At 43.4% G+C, this 21,942-nt stretch overlaps 1 protein-coding gene across 7 annotated transcripts; it reads right to left on the bottom strand.

Annotated features, from left to right (window-relative positions):
- Window positions 1–519: 519 nt before the first annotated feature.
- Window positions 520–21,942, bottom strand: TATDN2 (TatD DNase domain containing 2). 7 transcript variants are annotated; one of them, XM_084840253.1, is made up of 7 exons: window positions 21,789–21,942; window positions 20,708–21,099; window positions 17,743–19,410; window positions 14,500–15,390; window positions 13,384–13,511; window positions 9,142–9,325; window positions 520–2,217 (listed from the first exon to the last, which is right to left on the bottom strand). In XM_084840253.1, the coding sequence occupies exons 2-7, from the start codon at window positions 21,083–21,085 to the stop codon at window positions 2,077–2,079; spliced, it is 3,390 nt and encodes a 1,129-aa protein (XP_084696379.1). In that variant the 5' UTR covers window positions 21,086–21,099; window positions 21,789–21,942; the 3' UTR covers window positions 520–2,076. The 7 variants fall into 7 exon arrangements, 5 of the variants coding, with proteins under 5 accessions (XP_084696379.1, XP_084696377.1, XP_084696378.1 ...); XM_084840251.1 differs by lacking the exon at window positions 21,789–21,942 and adding an exon at window positions 21,383–21,424; XM_084840252.1 differs by lacking the exon at window positions 21,789–21,942 and adding an exon at window positions 21,348–21,424.

A 21,942-nucleotide genomic window follows, 5' to 3' on the forward strand; every position in this document is an offset into this window, starting at 1 on the left:
TTCACACGATCAGATCGTGGCTTATGTGGGCAGCCATTTTGAATATTCAAGCCACAGCCACAGCTTGTTGTGTCGTCCAAACCTAGATGGCGGAGGATGTACGAGGGTTAAACAATCCATGGCCTGTTCTAGGGTTAACCCTCGCACAACCCCTGCCGCCTGGGTTCAGATGACACAAGCCATGGCTTCAGTTTGAATATTCAAAAACTGCCCAGCATGTGCCAGTATCACTGTGACTTGAATAAGGCACAGTGGGCAGCAGTGATCATGCAAACTAGGTCAGAGTATCTAAAATTGTGTCAAACTAAATGCAAGGCAAGTATATAACGGAGGAGTGAGAAGAAAACACCCACACTCCTCTACTTTCTCTGTAAAAGGAAAAGCCATGGAGGAAGACAATTACTACAAAAGCCGATGCAGCTTCCTTGTTATCAGCAATAGACAGGATCACAGGCAATAACTGTGAAAAGAAAGAGAAGCAGACTTCTGTTCCTAGCTTTATCATTCTTAAAAAAAATAAAGGCAACAAACTCTTCACTTTTATTTCAGGACAGTAAGAGTTTCATAGTGTCAAGCACCTAAGCTTTTGCTCTGACAGTGTCTTAAGAATACAAAAGCAACAGCTGTCTGACTTGGAGATGGGGAGCATGGTTTTATTGTCATTCCTGCATATAAACATACATCTCACACATGAGAAGGGAAAATTATTTCAGATACTATTTTCACAAACACTGGAGAACACGAATAGAAGTATCTACAGAAAGAACCTTTGCATGCATATAACATGCCTTCTTGAAGGCAGAGGTGGAATAGAGAAATAATGCTTGCCTTCAATGTTATTGACTACAAGAGTTTAATTTCTTGCCTCATTGACAGAGTCAATTATATAACCAACATGAGCATTTATATAAAAATACAATTATTTACAAATAAGCTCTTTGAAGTCGAAATAATACATAACATTATATAAACACGGAATCATTTTCCTTATTAAAAAGGAACTCATTGAAGAGATTAAAGCTGGCCTAATTTCAAATAAAATTAAAAGCTAACCATGGTTTTCCATGAAATAATCTCGAGAACCCTATTTCACTCTCTTACCTTTGTTCCATTACGTTGCATGCACTTGGGTTTCTTCAGGCCTACATAGTATATCTAATGAACATCTCACATTGTCTTTCACAACCAGCCCCTTAAACAGTATCTGTGAGTTATTACACAAGTTTTATTTCTCTTTAAAAACTAATTCTTGCCATATACTTTACAGCCTTCCTTTGATAGATATTGTACTAAGAGATATTAAAAGAATTTTAACTATCATATACAGGAAATGCACTTCATTATTCCTTTGAGGATATTTCTACATACACACTACATCAAATGGTAGGGGTGTTTTAATGGTCGTAAACAACAAAGAAGTAACACTATAGAAGTTACCTGGTCCCACGAGAAATGCTCAGATATAGCCTCAATCATTTAAGAGCACTTTAGTTTTTTAGGGTAAGCCTCTTCATACTAAATCAACGACACCTGGATTTCTCCTTTCTTATGAAGTAGACCTTCCAAAAATGCTGTTATAATCTTCTTAGAATATGTTAATAAAATGCAAATTAAAATGTTAAACAATTAAAATGCTGACAGTTTGTTCTCTTCATTGCCCTTAAGGATTAGTAACTGAAAAGGAAAGCTAATCATAGGAATAAAATCAGCATTAAGGCACCTTAAATGGCAGGTAACAAATAACTGGGGGGAGGAAATTAGGAAAAGGTGTGAAGTTTTAAATGACTGTGCTTCAATTAAGCACTTGTTAGTATTTTCCTTCTTCCCCAAAGTCAACATTCTCAAGCTGGTCAACATTACTGTACAAGACCCAAATCTATATTTACATTAAAAATAATCACTTAAAAGGAACAGAATCATTTTTTTATTTATCACATTTCTACACCACCCAATAACCAACGTTCTCTGGGTGGTTGCCAAACAAAATTTAAAACCATAAAATACAAAAACATAAAACATAACATAAAAATCTAGAAGCCTTTCCTCATCAGCTCTTTCACATTCCCCTGTAACTTCCTACAAGTCATACAATTTATTGGTGTTTTGTCTCAGAATAGCTAATATGACTGACAATGGCAACTCCTTGAGGCGTGCAATCTCTTTCACTGTGTGCACAGCTACTCCTGGGTGTGAATACTGACATACACTTTTGGGCACCTGGAAAAAAAGAAGCAGGAACATTAGTAATACAGCGGGTTATTTCTATTCTGCAGGTTAGAACTAACTAGAATTCCGATTTAAGAGGTTAAGAGTGATCACATCTTGTGCTGGATACATTGTGTGCAATTGCAAGGCTACAAGTCTTCATAGCACTGCAAACACAACTGCCACATTGCTCAGATCAGCAATCCATGTAACACAGTATCTCACCTTGATGACTTTGGAAATATTGGCCTAGCTCGCACGTAACGATAAGCCAGAGTATGCATTGTTGCTGAATTGTGGGTTGTTGTTATATGCAAACCCTGCACTACAGTTTAACTATGGGCTGTTAACCATGAACAACCCAGGAAGAGAAGCCATGGTTTGTTGTTGGGTTGTGAACTCTGGGGTTGTTAGGAAAGTAAGAGTCATGACGGATCAGACTAAGGGTCCATCTAGTCCAGCGTTCTGTTCACACAGTGGCCAACCAGCAGTCCATGGGAAACCCAGAACAAGACGTAAGTGCACCACCACCCTCCCAGGAACTGGTGTACATAGGCATACTGCCTCTGATACTGGAGGTAGCATATAGCCATCAGGACTAGTAGCCATGGATAGCCTTCTCCTCCATGAATTTGTCCAATCCCCTTTCAAAGCCATCTGAATTGGTTGCTACATCGTGTGGAAGTGAATTTTAATTTTATTTATTTATTAAATTTCTTAATCGTCCATCTGACCAGTCACCCAGCCACTCTGGGCGATGTACAATGGCACAATTTAAAACAGTAAAATTATACATTAAAACATTATTTAAAAATACCCTAACCCACTCCAAATGCCTGCCTGAATAACCAAGTTTTCAGTGCATGGCGGAAGCTCATTAAAGAGGGGCATGGTGGAGTTCCCTAGGGAGAGGGTTCCACAGAGTGGGGGCCACCACAGAGAAGGCCCTCTCCCTCGTCCTCACCAGCCTAGCTGTCCTGGCTGATGGGACAGAGAGAAGGCCATCCGAGGCTGATCTTGTTGAGCAGCCTGTCTGGTGTTGCTGGAGGCGCTCCTTGACATAGGCTGGGCTGGAACCCCATAGAGTTTTAAAGGTCAGAACCAACACCTTGAATTTGGCCTGGAAAACAACTGGCAACCAGTGCAACTCCTTCAGAACTGCAGTGATATGATCACGCCGGCGGCTGCCTTTAATCAGACGAGCCACCGCATTCTGTACCAGCTACAACTTCCGAATCGTCTTCAAGTGTAACCCCATGTAGAGCGCATTACAGTAGTCTAGACAAGAGGAGACCAGGGCATGTACTACCAATGGAGCAGATGGTCGGGAAAGTAGGGGTGCAGCCGCTGTATCAGATGGAGTTGGTACGATGCTGTCCAGCTCACAGCTAACACCTGAGCCTCCATGGACAGCTGGGAGTCTAAAAGGGTAGCTGGTCTTTCAAGGGTGGCCATACCCCATTCAACACCAGGTCTACATCCCCCAACCTACTCTTGTCTCCCACCAAAAGTACCTCGGTCTTGTCAGGGTTCAGCTTATTCCTCCCCATCCAGGCTCTCACCATCTCCAGACATTTAGACAGGGATTCCATGGCCAACCTTGGTGAAGATTTGAACGAGAGGTAGAGCTGCGTGTCATCCGCATATTGATGACACCGCACCCCAAACCTCCTGATGATAGCTCCCAGCGGCTTCACAAAGATGTTAAATAGCATCGGGGAGAGGATGGAACCCTGTGGCACCCCACATGTGAGCGGCCATGGGTCCAACACCTCCTCTCCCAGTGCTACCCTCTGGTACCTGCCGCAGAGGAAGGACTGGAACCACCGTAATACGATGTCTCCAGTGCCCATCCTTTCCAGGGGCTCCAGGAGGATACCGTGGTCAACGGTATCAAAAGCCGCTGACAGGTCGAGGAGAACAAGGAAGGAGCATTCACCCCTATCCAGAGCCCTCCTCATATCATCCACCAAAGCGACCAAGGCTGTTTCTGTCCCATGCCCAGGCCTGAAGCCCGACTGAAATGGATCTAGATAATCCGCTTCTTCCAAGCGTGCCTTCAACTGCATCGACTGGGCAAAAGTTGTTCAGAACTTGGGGATCCAAGGAGGGCTTTTTAAAGAGCAGTCTTATCATTGCCTCCTTGAGGGCTGATGGCATCACTCCCTCCTCAAGGGAGGCATTCACCCTGATCCCCTCACCCAATCTCTCTCTGCAGCTCATAATGAGCCAAGGAGGGCAAGGATCAAGTAAGCAGGTGGTCAGCTTTACAGATGAAACCTTGTCCACTTTATCAGAAGGAAGAAGCTGGAACCAATCCCACAAAACCGGCTTGCCACAGGCCACCTCTCGCTCACTAACTGTATCCATGGCGCACGGAATAACACTCCTGATCCAATCAATTTTATCTGCAAAGTGCCTTGCCAAGACCTCACAGGAGGCCTTAGAATGCTCCAGCGGTTCCAGAGCAACTGGACCAACCAGTTTCCAGACCACTTGGAACAGCCTCCTGGGACAGTATTCTGCGGACGCGATAGAGGCAGCGTAATATTCCTTTTTTGCTGCCTTCATCGCCACGTGATAGGGTGAAGATACAGCTCTAGCCCATGTCCGATCGTCTTCGGAGCGAGACCATCGCCACCGGCGCTCTAGCCATCTCACCTCCTGTTTCAGGGCTCGTAACCGTGGATTGAATCATGGTACAGTTTGAACCCTGTTCTGGGGGAGAGGGCATTTTGAAGCCACCCGATCTAATGCCCCAGTGACTGCGGCATTCCAGCCACCCACCAGGGTCTCGAGTGAGTGGCAATTTGCGTGCTCCAGAGAATCCCCAAGTGCGTTCAGGAATCCATTTGGATCTATAAGACGACTGGGGCGGACCATTTTAATGGGTCCTCCACCCCTGCGGAGGGGTTGTGGAACCGAGAAGTCAAATGTCACCAGATAGTGATCTGACCATGACAAGGGGGTGGTGGATATACCCCCAACTTCCAGATCACTTCCCGCTTCTCCAGAAACAAATACAAGGTCTAGTGCATGACCGGCTACAAGGGTGGGCCCAGTTAGACTAGAGTACAGCTCCCAGGAAGCCATGGTCTCCATGAAGTCCTGAGGTGCTCCCATGAGGATGGCCTCTGAATATACATTGAAGTCCCCCAACACCAATAAATTAGGGGACTGCACACGCACATCAGAGACCACCTCAGTTCCATAGTTTAACTACTCAATGTGTGAAGAATGAGTAGTTCTTCCTTTTATCTGTCCTGAATCTCCCAGCAATCAGCTTCATGGGATGACCCCGGGTTATAGTATTATGAGAGAGGGAAAAAAATGTCTCCCTATCCACTTTCTCCAAACCATGCATAAATTTTGTGCACCTCTATTTTGTGACCCTCCTTACTTGCCTTTTAAATAATAATAAATAATCCCAGCTGCTGTAATCTTTCCTCATGGGGGAGTTGCTCCAGCCTCTTGATCATTTTAGTTGCACTTTTCTGCACTCCCCCCACCCCACTCTACAATATCCTTTTTTAGGAAGGGATTTTACTGTCTTGACTCCCCCTTCCAACTTCCTTTTTACCAGTTCCTTCATTTTAGAGAAGTTTCCTCTTTTGAAGTCAAATGAGACTGTGTTGGACTTCCTTGGCAATTTCCCACTTAAATATATATTAAATCTGATAGCACTAAGGTCACTGTTTCCAATTGCTTCTACAACAGTCACATCTTGTACTGGGTCTGGGCCACACCACTTAGGGTTAAATCAAGGATTAATTACCCTTTGGTCAGCTTCATGACCAACTGTTCTAGGGCACAGTCATTTAGGGCCGTGGTCTCCAAAGTGGGGTACGCGCACCCCAAGGGGTGCGCCACACAATCCACGGGGGTGCACGAGTGGCCTGATCATTGAGCAGCCTCCCGCTGCTCCTACGAGGTGGGCAGCTATGGCGGCAGCAGGATGGGACGGGAGCCAAGAGGGAAGCTCTCTCTCAGCTCCTGTCCTACTGAGAGCAACTGCTCGGGGTGTGGTGCCTTCCTGCTGAAGAAGAGCAGGAAGAAGATTAACCCTTCCCACTCTCCTTTTGAAGCCAAGAAGGAAGCGGGCACTTTCCTCTCAGCTTCCATCCTGCCAAAGGAGAGCGGGACAGGTTAACAGCCCAGCCCAGGCCACCAGTTGGCCAAGGAGTAGGGACTCTGTGCAGGGCTGGCAACCAGGACTCCTAGCTCCTGAGCAGGCAGGCGCCCGGCCAAGCATGCCTTTCCCCTCCTTGCAATGAGACCGTTCCCCTCCTGGCAAGTTGGCAGTGGTGCCCTTGTGGATTTACAGATTATCTAGTTTTAACTAAACTAATCCTCACAAAATGGACAGGTGGCTTAAAAAGAACTGAACTTAGAACCAGACCTTTGAATCGCTGTATCAGAAAGCGTTAAACCAAGATTTTCAAAAATAATGAAGCATATTCAATCACATTGCTCTCACTAAAAATATGATTAATATTTTTTAAAGTGAGAGCAAAAAGGGGTTTTGTGCCGTTAATAAATAATCATTTAAAATAGTTTTTTAAATTTCATATTTATCTCATCTTTTAACTTTTTGTGTGTATGTTTTATAATGTACATAATATATTAGTACAGTAGTACATGTATATAATTTATAAATAAATATACATATATTGGGGGTGCGTGCTCAAAAAAATTTCACTGATGAGGTGTGCGATCAAAAAAGTTTGGAGACCAGTGGTTTAGGGCATTGAGAAATTTAACCTCTTTGTCATGACTGGAATATGCATTTATCCAAGTCAGTGTGGGAGTAATTGAAGTCACCCATTTTTACAACACTTCCTCTTTGGAGGCCTCCCTGATTTCATTGTCCATCTCAAGATCACCCTGAGTGTTCTCTTCTGTGGGACAATACCATGTTCCTCATACTAAATTAATTTTGGAGCCTGGTATTATCACCCACAGCACTTCTGTGGAAGAGTCTGTCCCTTTTAGGTTTTCTAGTCTGCTCAACACTATGCCCTCTTTGAAGTACAAAGCAATACCTCCTCCTGTACACCCTTCCCTGTCCTTCCTACAGAGTTTATATTCAGAGATGACCATATCTTGCTAGTTCTCTCCATTCCATCAGCTTTCCGTAATACCCACTATATCTAGGCTATACCAGGCACTCCAACTCTGGCTCAGAGACTTCTAGCATTTGCATAGAAACACCTATACATAGCGTCCCTCCCCAAATGTCTCTGGCGTGTGCATCTTGTTCATGGTTAACAACCCATAATTAAACCATAGTGCAGTATTCACATGTGACAACCCATGAATCAACAACCCACAATTTCACCCATACTCTGTGTTATTAGGTGCGAACCAGGTAAGAAAAGAGATAGCTGCTGACAAATCTGAGAGCCAGTGTGGTGTAGCGGCTGGAGTGTTGGACTGGGAATTGGGCGATCCACGTTCTAGTACCCACTTGGCCACAGAAGCTCACTGGGTGACTTTGGGCCAGTCACAGACTCTCAGCCCAACCCACCTCCCAGGGTTGTTGCTGTGAGGATAAAATGGAGGAGGAGGAGGATTATGTACGCCACCTTGGGTTCCTTAAGGTGGAAAAAAGGCGGGATATAAACATAATAAATAAACAAAGTAAATAAATGTATTCACCCCCTTTGATTTATTTGAAGCTCTTGACAGTCATAAGATCAAGGACCACTTGATAACAAAGAGATTATGAAAAAAAATGTTATACACGTTGACATGCAAGTGCAACACCCTTGAACATATTCAAGATAAGGATTTTCCTTGGGGAGGTAGAATGGGGAATTTGCAAAGGGAGATAGTTAGTCTGTCCCCACAACAACCTCCACCACATATTTCTCAGTGAGAAGGGGGGGGGATGCGTCAGTAGACTGTTCAGGCATAGTTCATTTCAAACAGTTTCACTTCTGCTGAAGCATTCAGTTATCCTCATCTTTCTGTACTTCTCTGACAACCAAAAGGGCTCAGGAATATTCTGACCTCCTGCCGTCCCCCAATCTATATATGCCCACCACAGTGATCTTCCTAGGCCCAGAAAAACAGCCCCTTTGCTCTCCACCCAATTCACCACTACTTCAACGACATAACCCCTCCTTATTACAACTGAAATGTTCTTCAACTTGGCAGCACTGCAAGGCCCTGAGAAAGCACCCTCCCAATGCTCATAATGTAACATACACTGCCTGTCAACTTTACTAGTGTGATGGAAGAACATGATTCAACAGCTGGGGCTGAGCTACAGCTCTGTTTAGTTGGGAAAAATGTTTTTTAAATGAGGTGTGGTATTGATGTAATTTTGGGAAAACCTCTACAGCCCCAATCAACAGAGACCTATGCATCACAATAAGGCCCATAAGACTGCAATTACATTTATGATGCTGCTATTAGTCTAGATGTGTTGGTATTAGTTTAGAGACTTCTCCAAGCATTTTAATTTTTTTTTACACAATTGCACCCTAAGTGCTGAGAACATGCCATAGCAATGAATGTTCATAGAAGTGCATTCTAAGAAAAGATATTTCTGTTTCTTTTATCATACACCTACTACTCGTACTATATTTCCACTTCCCAATTTTTCACACAGAATTAAATGATGGCTACTTAAAAGTGTCTTAAAAACTGCATTCAGTGTTTTTACGGAGCTTGGAAGCATACTAGGATAATCTTCTAGTCCTTCATAACTAAATTGTGTATCTCAGGCATAGGTATTTCGTTTTCCAGTTTACAAGCTACCACATGGATGGCCTGTTCCTTGTAGAGAGGTAGCAATATGTCAGATTTCACACATATTAACATTTCTTTTCCTACCAAACCCCAAAACAAGGATGGACATTCTATTCATGCAGTATTAAGCAGACAGAATTGAGAGATAACTGAATTTTTAAAACTCTAGAAACACCTTACCTGCCTAGGAAGAAAATAAGGTGCATCTGTTTCTACAACTATTCTTTTTAAAGGGATTTTTCGAACCGATTCTCTAGCCTCATTAGCTGATGGATATGTCAGTAATGCTGTGAATCCAACAGTAAGATTTGGAAAGTAGTCCAATAATGGTTCTATGACGCTGTATCTACCAGTAAAGCAATGCCTAAGAGGAGAGAGAAAGCAATGGTTATTCTGCACCATAAGAAGATCAACCAGCAGCAGGAAAGCAATACGGTATGTCACGCTAAAGACCAGAGAGCAAGCAGAACATCTGCATTTAGCCTGGACACTGCCATACTGTTAACTTTTTCCCCCTGGCTTAAAAGCCACCATGGTTAAAATTAGCTGAGATAGAAATGCACAGTATATTCTGAGACAGGCAATTATGGAATCTAGCTCCAAAGAAATTGAGATCTTCCACTCAGGTTATGCCTTAATTTTCATCTATGATTTCAAAATGCTGGTCAGATAAATTAAATGGGAATGTTTTTAATAGAAAAGGACATTGCCCAGGTGTCCACAATTCTGCTCACCAAGGGTAAGCGCCCTGGTCTTCTGATAGGAAGCCTGGCATAACTTGTCACTTGCGTTGCAGGTTGGAGGAGATAAGAAACAGCTGGAGAAACTCCAGTTTTCTACCTTCTCCAAACATCAGCGCAAAGGAGAGAAATCTCTCCCAAGCTAGAGGTTTGAGTGGGTGAGGGTAAAAAGTAGCCTCTCCCACTATTTCTTAGTTTCTCCATATCCCAGCACACAAGACAAATGATTGTCATCTCCACAAAGCCCTTTGCATATGCCAGAGGCCAGGGTGGGGGAGGGAGTTAGTGGCAACGGCAAACAAACTGGCTAGTAATCCAAGCCAATATTTGTGGAATCCCAACTTTTGTCAAGTATTTTGGACAAGTAATTTTTGATGGAATGGAACGCAGTGAGTATGGGTATCACAGAGATGTTAACTAAGGATTTGAAGCACCACGTGCCTCTGAGCTGAGTGCTGCTACTTACTGCCAAAGAGGAAAATTAACAAGTTTTCCCTTTAAGAGCAGCAGATAGATATGTATTGAAAGAAGAAGCCACTTTGAAGGAGTGGTATCATTGGAATCAGCAAGACAAATCTTCTAATAATGGTAAGGATTTGTAACACAAACTACAGTAGCTGGCAGATCTTGTAGAAAGTACCCTACCCAGAACTGCTATTGAAAATAATTGTAATTTGCAAATGTTTTTGTCAGGCACTGCAGACAGCTTTAGAAATACATTCTGTCACAACCAAGTTGGATATTTAAATGTAAAATACTTTTTATATCCATGAGTACTATGACTAAATAAAGTACAAGTGTTGCTGTGTTGGGTCATACCAAGGTTCTATCTAGCTTCAGCACTCTGTGCCAGTAGTCCACAACATGCCTCTTACGGTGCAATCCTATGCACATCTACACATAAAAAAGGCCTTCAACGTGGCTGGCTGGGGCATGCTGGGAGTTGTAGGCCTTCTTTCTGTTTAAACATGCACAGGATTGCATCCTAGGAAATTCATAAACAGAGCAATAGACACCACCAGTCTGTCCTCAACATTTGGTAATCAAAGCTAAAGTGCCTTTGAACAAAATGTTTTTCTCACTGTCATGGTTAAATCCACTGAGACACCTACCTTCCATGAATTTGTCTAATCCATCTATTCTATAGGCATTATAATGAATTCCACAAATTAAATTATATGCGGCAAAGAAATGTACTTGCTTTCATTTGTCGTAGTACTCTATTGTTTTTACAATATGCTTGAGCTAGCAAACTGTTCTCAGAATACAGAAAAAAAAGAAAGCTTCAGATAAACCTACAATAGTACTGAATCTGAGAATACATTGCTGTGTCATGCGAACTAACACTAGGGCCCAGTTCTACATAGATGTGTTGCTCCTATAATAAGCACTCAGTAGTTCGAGTACCAACAAGTAGTAAGCTATCTTAATCTGTTCTGAATTTTTAAGTCATAACATTTTGTATACTGTTGTTGCTGAAATTTAATCCCAATCATCAAGCAGGCGGCCCAAAATTCAGCACATTTTTGTGGTGTCTGCAGTAAAACACCAAATAAGACCACAAAACTCTGCAACTCAAATGGAGAGCTAGTGTGGTGTAGTGGCTGCATGGGCAGGCAATCTTTTTTGGCGGGGAGGGTCACATTGGTGGCTGGAGAATCCTCTGGGGCCTACATGTGCCCCCGCTTCTCCACACAGACACGCAATCTTCTCCCCACTCTCTCTCATACTCTTACACATATATACACATAAGCCTCTCTGCCCACTGTGATTGATGTCCATGAAAATCCCAATCCTCTCTAGGAAATGCCAAGTAGATGGAATCCTGGCTCCCCTCCACTAGAGCAGTACCTAGCAGCCATGCTAAGAGAACTGGCCATAGAGAAAATTGCTGATAGAGCACCTATGGTTGGCTTGATTTCGGTGGCAACAGTATTAATTCAGTGACTGGGCATCTATAGGTTGCAGGCCAGTTGCCTAAGGGCTGCATGTAACTTGCAGTTTACCCACATTAGAGTTAAAGTGCCAAACTTGGATTGGGGAGACCCAAGCTCAAATCCCCACTTAGCCATCAAGCTCACTGGCTGACTTTGGGCCAGCCTAACCTAACTCATTGAGATGCTGTTAGGATAAAAATGGGTGGTGGGAGGAGAACTATGTACACTGCCTTCAGCTCCTTGGAGGAAAGTTATCGACCTGGTTCATACATAACACTAAGCCATTATTTATTTAACCCATGGTTTGTTACCCTACCCAGGGTTTGTCTGGCAGGTGATCGAGAAAACCATGGTTTATTTTCTCAATCTCTGGGTTGTTTGTTTCCCTCCTCTTTTGCCCACTCCCTCCCTGTATTCCAAATGACTTTGCAGCACCGTAGTACTGGCATGCAGTGGCTGTTTTTTTTAAACCACTCTTGCCCACTGTCTCTGTAGCATAGTGAAATAACCTTACTTAGAATTTGGTGTTCTGGGTTCACATGTAATGACAACCCATGGTTTAAACAACCCAGAGACCAGGTTCGCCACCATAGCTTACTTTCCCGCCTCATGCATGCTGGTCATGTGGTCTGTAACTACCATGATTACCCTCACCGGGCGCAGTTGTCATGTCGTCTGGACACAGCGAAGGTGGATTTACAAATCACCTCAGAACCCATGGCTTGGTGTAGGGTTGCAGGGTGGTTTGTAACCCCCCCCCCCCCGGGTTTGGGTGTCATGACAAACTGCGCCTGGCAAGGGTTATTATGGTTATTATGTGGTGTGCAACCAGCACGACCATGGTGGGAAAATAAGCTATGGTGGCTTATTTTCCTTCCCCAATCGTGTCAACCTGGTCAGTGTTCACAACCCAACAACAAACCATGGGTTATCTTTCTGGGTTGTTTGTAGTTAACAAACCATAGTTTGTAGTTGACAAACCATGGTTTGTTAGTGCAGCTGGGTTCACATATCACGACAACCCAGAATCAACAATTTATGAGTTAAATAAATCATGAGTTAGTGTTATGTGCGAACCAGGTCATTAAGTGTAATAATTAATAAATTAGACAAAGTGAGCAAATATTAAATGTTATATAGTTACGCAATTAATTTAGTGGAAGAATCTGGGGTTTTACTTAGAATTTGGTGTTCAACTGTTTGAGATTAGAAATAGAGGGATCCAGGTGACGAGAATAAAAAAGGCTCATGACGGCAAGATAACATGTCTATCCACTTGGAACCCTCTCATCTTGTCTGATCTCGGAAGCTAAGCAGGGTCAGCTGTGATTAGTACCTGGATGGGAGACGCCTGGGAATCAGGCTTCCTGCATTGAGCAGGGGGTTGGACTTGATGGTCTTGTAGGCCCCTTCCAACCCTATGATTCTATGTCCCGAGATTCATGGGGGGATAGTCGGGCTAAGCAAGATATTCTGTACAAGTCTACTGAAATCCTCATTGAGACTTCACAACGTTTTTAGTAAAGACTGTCAGACTTCTTTCCAACCAAGAAATTTGATTTTAAAACACAAAAAACAAAGAATGAAGCAAAGATTTGGGGAAAGGGAGGTCCCTCTTAAGCTTCTAGAATTTGACCTAGATTTCTACACTCCATAATAGTCACGATCATGCAGAACTTTAGGACCTTTGGCCTTCAACAGTTTTTAATGGAATGGTAGAACTTAGAACTATTTAATACAATTACCTGTGTATTTTGTAGTCCTTCGGTACACATTTTTTCATGATTTCGAACAGATCAGCATCAGCATCTCTGCAGTGAATTACCAATGGCTTCCTTAAGGAAACAGCTAGATTCAGTTGCCTTTCAAATACCTGAAGCAAGTGAGAAAGCAGCACATCTTCAAATGCCATTAGAACTGTCCTGAGAACAAAAGGCAAGATATGGGGGAAATATTCTAGCATCAAGTCCAGCCAGTACTATTTATACTCTTACTTTTATTAACACAGTTTCAAAAAACACAAAACTAAAGAAAGCCTCTCCTGTAGCACAGATTCTATTTATTTCAAAGGGCAACTGCATCAAAACAGACTGTCTGAGCTTCCCAGTTTGTATTGTATATGGTGCCTATATATTTAGAAAACACCACATACTACACGGAAACTTCTCAGATTACTTTAACACTGGATAAACAGATTTAATTAAGTCTATAGACCCGTGTCTATAAAAACAGGTTTTTGAGAAGTTGCTAGAATATTAATAGCTGCTCATTTTCACCTACTGATGATACACAGAGAATGCCCAAGACAACAGATGCTGTTCCTCTTGTTCTGGCCATTTAAGTGAACTACTGATCAAACACTACCACTGATAATAAGCCATTTACACCCAGTTCACACTGCAATATCAGCACACTGCCTTTTGGATACAGAAATCACATGCTACATATATCCTATTTGCTTTACAATTGACAAGCATTGCCTCCTTTGCTAATGTATCAAATCACAGCTTGTTATGAGTGATTAGACATTAGAAGTGTTGGACAAGGTCTTACCTTGAACAATTTCAGTTACGTAACACCCCCAATGTTCTAGGGCAACATTGCACATGCCCTTTTTGTTTTAACCAGTGTTCCAAACATTATTTAGCAACCCACCTACTTGTCCTGTGGGTCACAGAATACTTTGAGCAGTGGTCTGGCAATGTATTTTCTCCAAAAGACAGTTAATCATCCCAACTGAGGGCTTACTGTTTCACAACTTTACAAATCTACATCATCTATTACACACTGAAAGACATGTTTCAAGTATACTCACAAAGCAAGATACACGAACCCCACAAACTAGAAGCAGAGCCCTTTACCTTATGCTGCTTTGGGACTTCTGTACTACACTTATAAGAGTAATCCAGCCCCATTTCTCCAAAGGCAATAGCCTTGGGGTGCCTCATGGCCTGTAAGAGATTTCTTTCATGAAGGTCTGTGTAGTAACGGGCAAAGTGTGGATGACAGCCAAATGCCCCCCAAACCATGTCTTCCCTTAATAAATCTTCCCATAAGAAATTGTTCAAGGTACGAGGGTCACAAAAATCAGCTATACAGCCTTGAAATTCTTCAGGAAAGGTGCTATCGTAAGTCTTTCGAAACTTAGAAAAGGTGCCCCTGAAAGCTATCTTTGAATATAACATGTCCAGATGGCAGTGGGTATCAATAAAACCTTCTTCTAAATATTTGGGCAGGTCACCAGGCAAATCCTGGTTTAAATGATTATTAATGAGAGGGTCCGACTTGCGTGATGTGGAGAAGATAGGAACACATGATGCTACTTCCATACTCCTTCGTCTGCTTTTCTCCTTGCAGACCAAAGAAGAACTGAGTGATTGTGGTGTACCATGTGCACTTTCCACTGAAGGTTCTTTATCCCTCGATGTATTTGATGGGGTACTAGTCGAGGAATCTAAAGAAATATCACAAAGATGACTGGCATATGAAGTGTCTTCAGAGGGGCTTAAAAATGGAAGACAACCTGTTGGCTTGGGGCTGCTTCTCCAATACTTTGCATAATCACTCATCCCACGACTGTACAAATGAGGAGGATACATCACAAACTCCGTTGCCAACACTGAAGTCTCCACCGTTTCTGAAGTACTGTGGTTTGGAATGGAATCCTCCTGTGAGAAAGTAGCTAGTGGTTCTGCATCCTCCATGTCAGACCAATCACTTCCAACTGAGGGCTCTTTTTCTTGCTCCATAAACTGAAGATCAAAAAGTAAACAAAAAAAGATCATTGTGAGAATCAATTAACTTGATTATCCAGAATCTGATTAGTTTCTAACTGCGCAGTTTTTTAGTTAGCTGTATTAATATCTGTTCGCATGACATACGCAAGGGGAGATGGCCAGGGCACAGGGGAAGGAGAGACAGACAGTACAAAATGCACGTTCTTCTATGGGCCAGTTCAGATGACACAGCAACTCACATTTAAACAAACCGTGGATTCTTCAAGAGTGAGCAAGCTGACTCCCAACCGCTTGCCTGCTCCCACTGCACTAAACAACTGAAGGATTCTCTATCCCTGGGTTGTTTAGCATGGAATGTGAACTTGGAATTGTGGGTTGTTGAAGGAACAAGCCAGACTTGGAAACCACAGGGTGCAGGTAAGTGATTGGCAGCCAGCACACTCACTCCCACTCACACTTATTCACAACCACCCATGGTTCATTCAAACCATGGGTTGTTGTGAAGTCTGAACTAGGTCTATGTCTGGAAAGACACTGTACTTAAAAGTTCTTATTTTGCATGAATATATGAAAGCTAAATTTGGCTAAGTAGGACATTGGCTTAAGAATGTCTAAAACCTTAAGAATGTCTAAAATCTATTTTATTTGTCCACTGCATAGAAATACAACTCAGTTCCATTAGTACATAAAGAATAACCTCCCTCTTCTTTTTTTGCGATTTAACTCAATTAACAACATAACATTGTGTTGCTTTCAGCACCTCCTGAAGATGTTATTCCGAGAGGTTTTCCCTGAGTGACCAGCCACAGATTATGCTCAGAATCTGTTCTTTTAAAATGTTTTAATTGTTACAGGGCACAATCCGAACTCTGAGGCAACCGCCTATCCAAAGCAAGGCAGGAGAAGCACAGAGGGATTGTTCCCTCCACGCCTCTCCTGCCCTGCTTTTTCTGCTAGACAGCCAACTTCGGCTGTCTAGCTGCAGGGAGGCCGAGTGGGAGAAGAGGCTGCTGTACAACGCATAGGATGTGTCGTACACGCAGTTCCGCTCTCCCTGCCCCGGAACGCCCCCAACCACGCCCCCTTTTAGCTGCTCCACGCTCCTCTTCCGAGTGCAGTGGACGGGGCCTCTCCATACTGCCTCGAAGGCAGCGCAGAAGTGGGGGGAGGTCGGTTTTCCAGGAACCAACCTCGGAACGCAGGCTCTGAGGTTGGTTCCCAGAAAACAGCATATCCTATGGCTGTCTAGCTGCTGACTAGCAGCCATAGGACTGCTCCCTTAATTATGGGATTTTATTTTCTCTTGCTGTTCACTGCTCCAAAATCTTTGATGTGGAGCAGTATATAAATATTGTAAATAAAATAAAGTATGTGCTTTATTTTATTTTATTCAGTTATATATATATTTTTAAAGAAAAAAGAGATGGGTCTCCAACTAACCTCTGCTAGGCTTGCCATGTCAAACCTGGTTCGTGTAAAGAATAAAGGAAGATCTGAGTACCACCCCAGTAGAGAATAAAGAGGTGAAGCCAAAAAATTCAGATGTAGTAGGAAAATATAGAATTTTTGTACATGAAAAGCAACAATAAATTGGGCTCTTAAAATGTAACAGGCTATTCAGCAAATGGCTAGAAGATGAACATTTAAACAACAGCCTTGAAGTTTGTTATTTACTGCAGGCAGCCACCACCTCATTCTGGATAATTTGCTAGGTCCATTACGAAACTCTTAACTAAAATTTATTTGTGGATAAGTGAAGACCTCTCTATTAATCCTATACTTGACTCACAAAATTCATTATGCAATCCTTAAGAAAAGCTGATATGGCATCTTAAAAAGGAATAGGAAATGGATTTTGTGCATCTCTGCATGGTAACTGCTATATTACTAAATTGTATCTCTTTATCTTGGATTACACACAACACCAGTCTAAGGAAAATGTTCATCCTACAGCCATTACCTCCCTCAACTGTGAAACTACTGAAAGTGTGTGTGGCCATTCCTAAGCATTCTCAATATCACCATTAAAATGACTCTCTTGTGACTAATGGCACAATCTTATGCTTGTTTAGACAGAAAAACGTCTTACAACCCCTAGCATGACCCAGCCAGCATGGGACTTTTTTCTGTCTAAACATGCATAGAATTGTGCCCTAACTAAGCTACATTCAGTTCCCACCAATTTAAGGATTAAGGAAAATCCTTAAGTCAGTTTTAAGGAAATCCATACTATGGGTTTTCCAGCCTGAATCTTATTTACTTTCAGTTTAGGTGCTGGGTGTTCGTTTGGATGAGACCAATGACAACCCAGGAACATTTAGTGGTGGTTTCATTTTAGAAATACTCCTCCACAGCGCAATGCCTCACCTTCTGATCCTCTTCTGAATCATATTCATCCACAAACACAAGTTTTGGAGAAGGTTCAACAATAACTGTCCTCTGGAAATTCACAAACTTCTTTTTATCATCACTCTGTGTGTCTAGTGAGCTGGGAGATGTGCATTTTTCTTTCAACATGGTTTTCCCTTTTATGCAAGCACTAGTGTCTTTTGCAGTAGTTTTCTGACTGCTGCAACCCTGCTTGAATGTTTCACCATCATAACTTGAAACTTCAGACCCACATCCCAAGTGATTTTCTGATCTCCAAGATTCCTTTTTACGTAGACTGGCACAAGCATGTTCTTCACTGGTTTTACTTTGCTGTTTGGTAGGCTCTTGCTTATGTTTTTGTTCTCCTTCAACTTGTGAAAGATTACACACACTTTTAAAATTTTTGTCTGATCTGCAAGGCTCTCTGCAAGGTCTTTTTTTACTCCATCCAACAGAAGTACCAATGTCATCTTCCACTGTAATTATTGGGCCATTTGATTCCTGTTTCAGTTCTGGTTTCTCTTCAAATCTTGATAATTCAGGGATGTGTCTTGAGCTTGTCCTTGATCTGGAAGCCTCTTTTTCACTGTGCCTAGAGATATTGTTTTCTTCTTTTGCAGGAGCTTTCTTGAAGTTGGACTTCTGTTGAATATCCGGTTCGCCTTCAATATTTGATATTACAGGACTGCGTCTTGAGCTGGCTCCTGGTCTGGAAACCAATTTTTCACTGTGCCTAGAGATATTGTTTTCTTCTTTTGCAGGAGCTTTCTTGAAGTTGGACTTCTGTTGAATATCTGGTTCATCTTCAAAATTTGATGTTACAGGATTGCGTCTTGAGCTGGCTCCTGGTCTGGAAACCAATTTTTCACTGTGCCTAGAGATATTGTTTTCTTCTTTTGCAGTAGTTTTCTTAAAGTTGGACTTCTGTTGAATATCTGGTTCATCTTCAAAATTTGATGTTACAGGACTGTGTCTTGACCTGGCCCCTGGTCTGGAAGCCTCTTTTTCACTGTACCTAGAAGTATTGTTTTCTTCTTTTGTAGTAGCTTTCTTAAAGTTGGGCTCTTGTTGAAGTTCAGGTTCATCTTCAAATCTTGGTATTATAGGGATGCGTCCTGAGCTGGCCCCTGGTCTGGAAGCCTCTTTTCCACTGTGCCTAGAGGTATTATTTTCTTCTTTTACGGCAGTTTTCTGAAAGGGCTCCTGTCGAAGTTCATTTTCTCCTACTGATCTTGAAACTACAGACACGTGTCTTGAGCTGCCATCTGACCCACAATACTCTTTTCTATCCTGTCTGATAGAAATATTAATTTGCTCTTTTGCTATAGGTTTCAGGCAGTTTGAATCTTTTCCAGCTTGCTGTTCTCCAAGTTCTGATGCTATTGAGAGATGTTTCAGGCTGTTAGCTGATCCAGATGCTTCTTTTCTATGATGAGAGCTTTCCACATGAATTCCATTTCGAGACGTTGCCTTTCTTCTGGCTTGCAGTGCTCCGCCAAATATACTCAACAGAGCTTTGCGGTATATTACTCGAGATCCCTGGTCTTGATCCTGGTCCTTCACTCTCCTCCGGCCACATTCAGCCTCTGCTTCCTTTGAGGCACCTTTTCTTTCAGTACTTGGTGTGAGGCTTGGGCCTGCATCATTGCAACCATCTTGTTTAATCTAAACAGTAAAGAAAAGTGTAAACTGCATACAACGTACCTAGCATGCAAATCATAGAAACAGTATTTTCACATGGTATGTTGGCTGGCAAGGGCTCCTTTCACACACAACAATAAGCCAGAATTCCAAAGAATCCCAGCTCACAAGCTGTGTCCTAGCGTACAAAGTCCTTTCATTCCCACTTGGCTCTCCTGCCAGCAGATGCAGCTAAACTAACAAGAATCAGAAACCTTATCATGTTGTTCGAAGCAGGGCTCCTAGCTTGTTGCACCCTGTACAAGCCAGAATTGCAGTTCATGATTCCTGGCTTGTTTGGAGTCTTGGTTCTGATGACATGATAAGCTTTTGGATTCTGGTTAGTTTAGTCGCACCACTGGCAGAAGGAACCAAGTGACAGTAAAAGGGCTGTATGCACTAGCATGCAAATCATGAATAATAAACTAGAATTCTCCAGAATTCTGGTTTATCATTGCAGGCAAATATGACCAGTTCCTTTGACCCACCAATTTTCCAAAATGATTAGGTACAATACATTTTCTCCCACAAAATAGGAATGAGAAATTCGTTTTTTGTTTTTAATATTCAGGATCAGCACCCTAGTTACTGGACAAGTTAAGTTTTTGAAGAATTCAACTACCCTCAAAAAGAGGGGAGTTACCAAAATATACACAGCTTAGGGCACAATCCTATCGGGATGCCCATCAGCCTCTGAACCTGGATGCTGATGGGCATCCTATGCAGAGCAAGAGAAGTGTGAAGGCAATCTTCGCCTTCATGCTCCTCCTGCTCTGCATTTTTGCTAGATGGGCTTTTTTGCTTGTCTAACTAGGGCTTTGCAGAGTGGGAGGGGAGGTGGTCAGAGGAGTCTTCATAAGCTGGCCTCCCCAGTTCCCTTCCTGCCCACAGAACTGCCCCCTTCTCTCCTCTCCCAAGATCACTTTTGTGAACTCAGAGAGGCAGCCAGCACAATTCTCTCTGTGGTGGCTGCAAGGGGGAGGGGGGTGGGGAGAGCAGATTCTTGGCTCTGAGTTCCGAGCGCTGTCTCTGACCTCAGCTTCAGGAATCTAAACTATCCTATGGACCTCCAGGCATTGTCTAGGGGTCATAGGATTGCTCTCTTAATGTAGTTTTTAGACAGTTTCTAAGCCACCCTTCAGTAAAGGCTTCCATGGCAGTACATTATGTTTAAGAATAACAAGCATACAATAAAACATGTATAAACAAAAGCGCAAGTACATTATAACCCTTTCAGCTAGCCATAATTCTTACACTGCAGGTTTTGTTGTCACTTACATACCTTTTGTTTCAAAGATTCTTGAGACGAAGAAGCAACATTTCTCTTAGACATGTCACAGGCTGAACGTTTTACAGGCAGGTCTCTACTGGAAAGGGAATAGTCCGGACTCTCCCTAACCATGCTACTGATTCCATCATCTATTTCAAATTCATCAGAGGAAAAATCCTCTGCGGTGAATGAAGCTCTTGAGAACTCTTTATAGGAAGATTCTGGGGAATACAAGGTTTCAGCCTTTCTGAAGGCAGCTGTCTGGCCACCAAAGCCGCTGCTGCTAGGTGAAGGATGTGGCGGCCCCTCTCTGGTGAGCTTGTAGTATTTGGTAGGCGAGCTAACGGACAAGGCGTCCCACTCTATTTTGCGTCTCCTGTTCGGCTGCATTGAGGCTGGATTATCTGGGCATTAAATCAGAGAAAGCCAGGATTTTAATACATGTCTGCGGTGAATACGAACAGTGTAATTTTTTTTAAAGCATTAATTTTGTTTTTAATTTGCATACTCCAAAAGAAAAAAAATACAATGCAAGGAAAATTAAAGCACACCTAGCCCAGCTCCCCGCTTTACACACCATCTCGCCCACGAACCAGCAGGAAGAGAAGCCGGATTCCAATGCAGGTAGCTAAACCACAAAGGGGGCAAGCACCTGATCAGCCCATGTCACCAACTCCCCGGCCACACCTCAAAGCGCCTCCATCCGTTCTTCCTTCCCCGTCTCGCACCGCCCCCTCCTACGCGAGCAACGCGCACATACGCCGAGGAAAAGGCCAGAGTTCCCAGCCTGCTTTGGGAGGAAACGCGCGGGGCGGGGGAGAACAGGAAGGAAGCGTCAGGGCCCACAGAAGCCGGAGCCCGGCTCGCCGCGCGAAAGGGGGGCGGGCTCTCCCACGGCAACGATGGGCGCCCTCCCTCATGGCCGAGCCCGGGCGGCCACTGGCTCTCCGTAGCCTCCTCAGAGATGAGACCGCCCCTCTAGCCCCCCCCTTCGGGGACTCGCTCTGCGCGCCTCCCTGCGGGCATTTTTTGTGGCAGTTGGCAGTTCCGTTGCTCGTTCTCTCTCTTCCCCCCGCCCCCCGGTGCTACTCACAGCCGCGCGCCCGCGCGCTCTCGCAAGCGCTGTCACCTCCGCGAGGGTGGAGGGTGGCACCTGAAGCCCAGGAAAAGGGGAGGGGCCGGGGAGGGGGTGAGGGGGGGAACCCTGCCGTGAGGCTCGCCTTCTGATTGGGGGGCGGCGGCTCGGG

This window comes from Heloderma suspectum, chromosome 2 (genome assembly GCF_057233095.1).
Source record: "Heloderma suspectum isolate Gila_16-S chromosome 2, 16-S_ref, whole genome shotgun sequence".
Taxonomy (NCBI): Eukaryota; Metazoa; Chordata; class Lepidosauria; order Squamata; family Helodermatidae; genus Heloderma; species Heloderma suspectum.

Coding starts and splice junctions, on each gene's coding strand:
- TATDN2 (XM_084840253.1), bottom strand. CDS start 21,085: ATGCAGCCGAACAGGAGACGCAAAATAGAGTGGGACGCCTTGTCCGTT. Junction 19,411..20,707: donor AAGAATCTTTGAAACAAAAG/GTATGTAAGTGA, acceptor TTTACTGTTTAG/ATTAAACAAGATGGTTGCAA. Junction 13,512..14,499: donor AAGTCCCAAAGCAGCATAAG/GTAAAGGGCTCT, acceptor CACTTGCTTCAG/GTATTTGAAAGGCAACTGAA.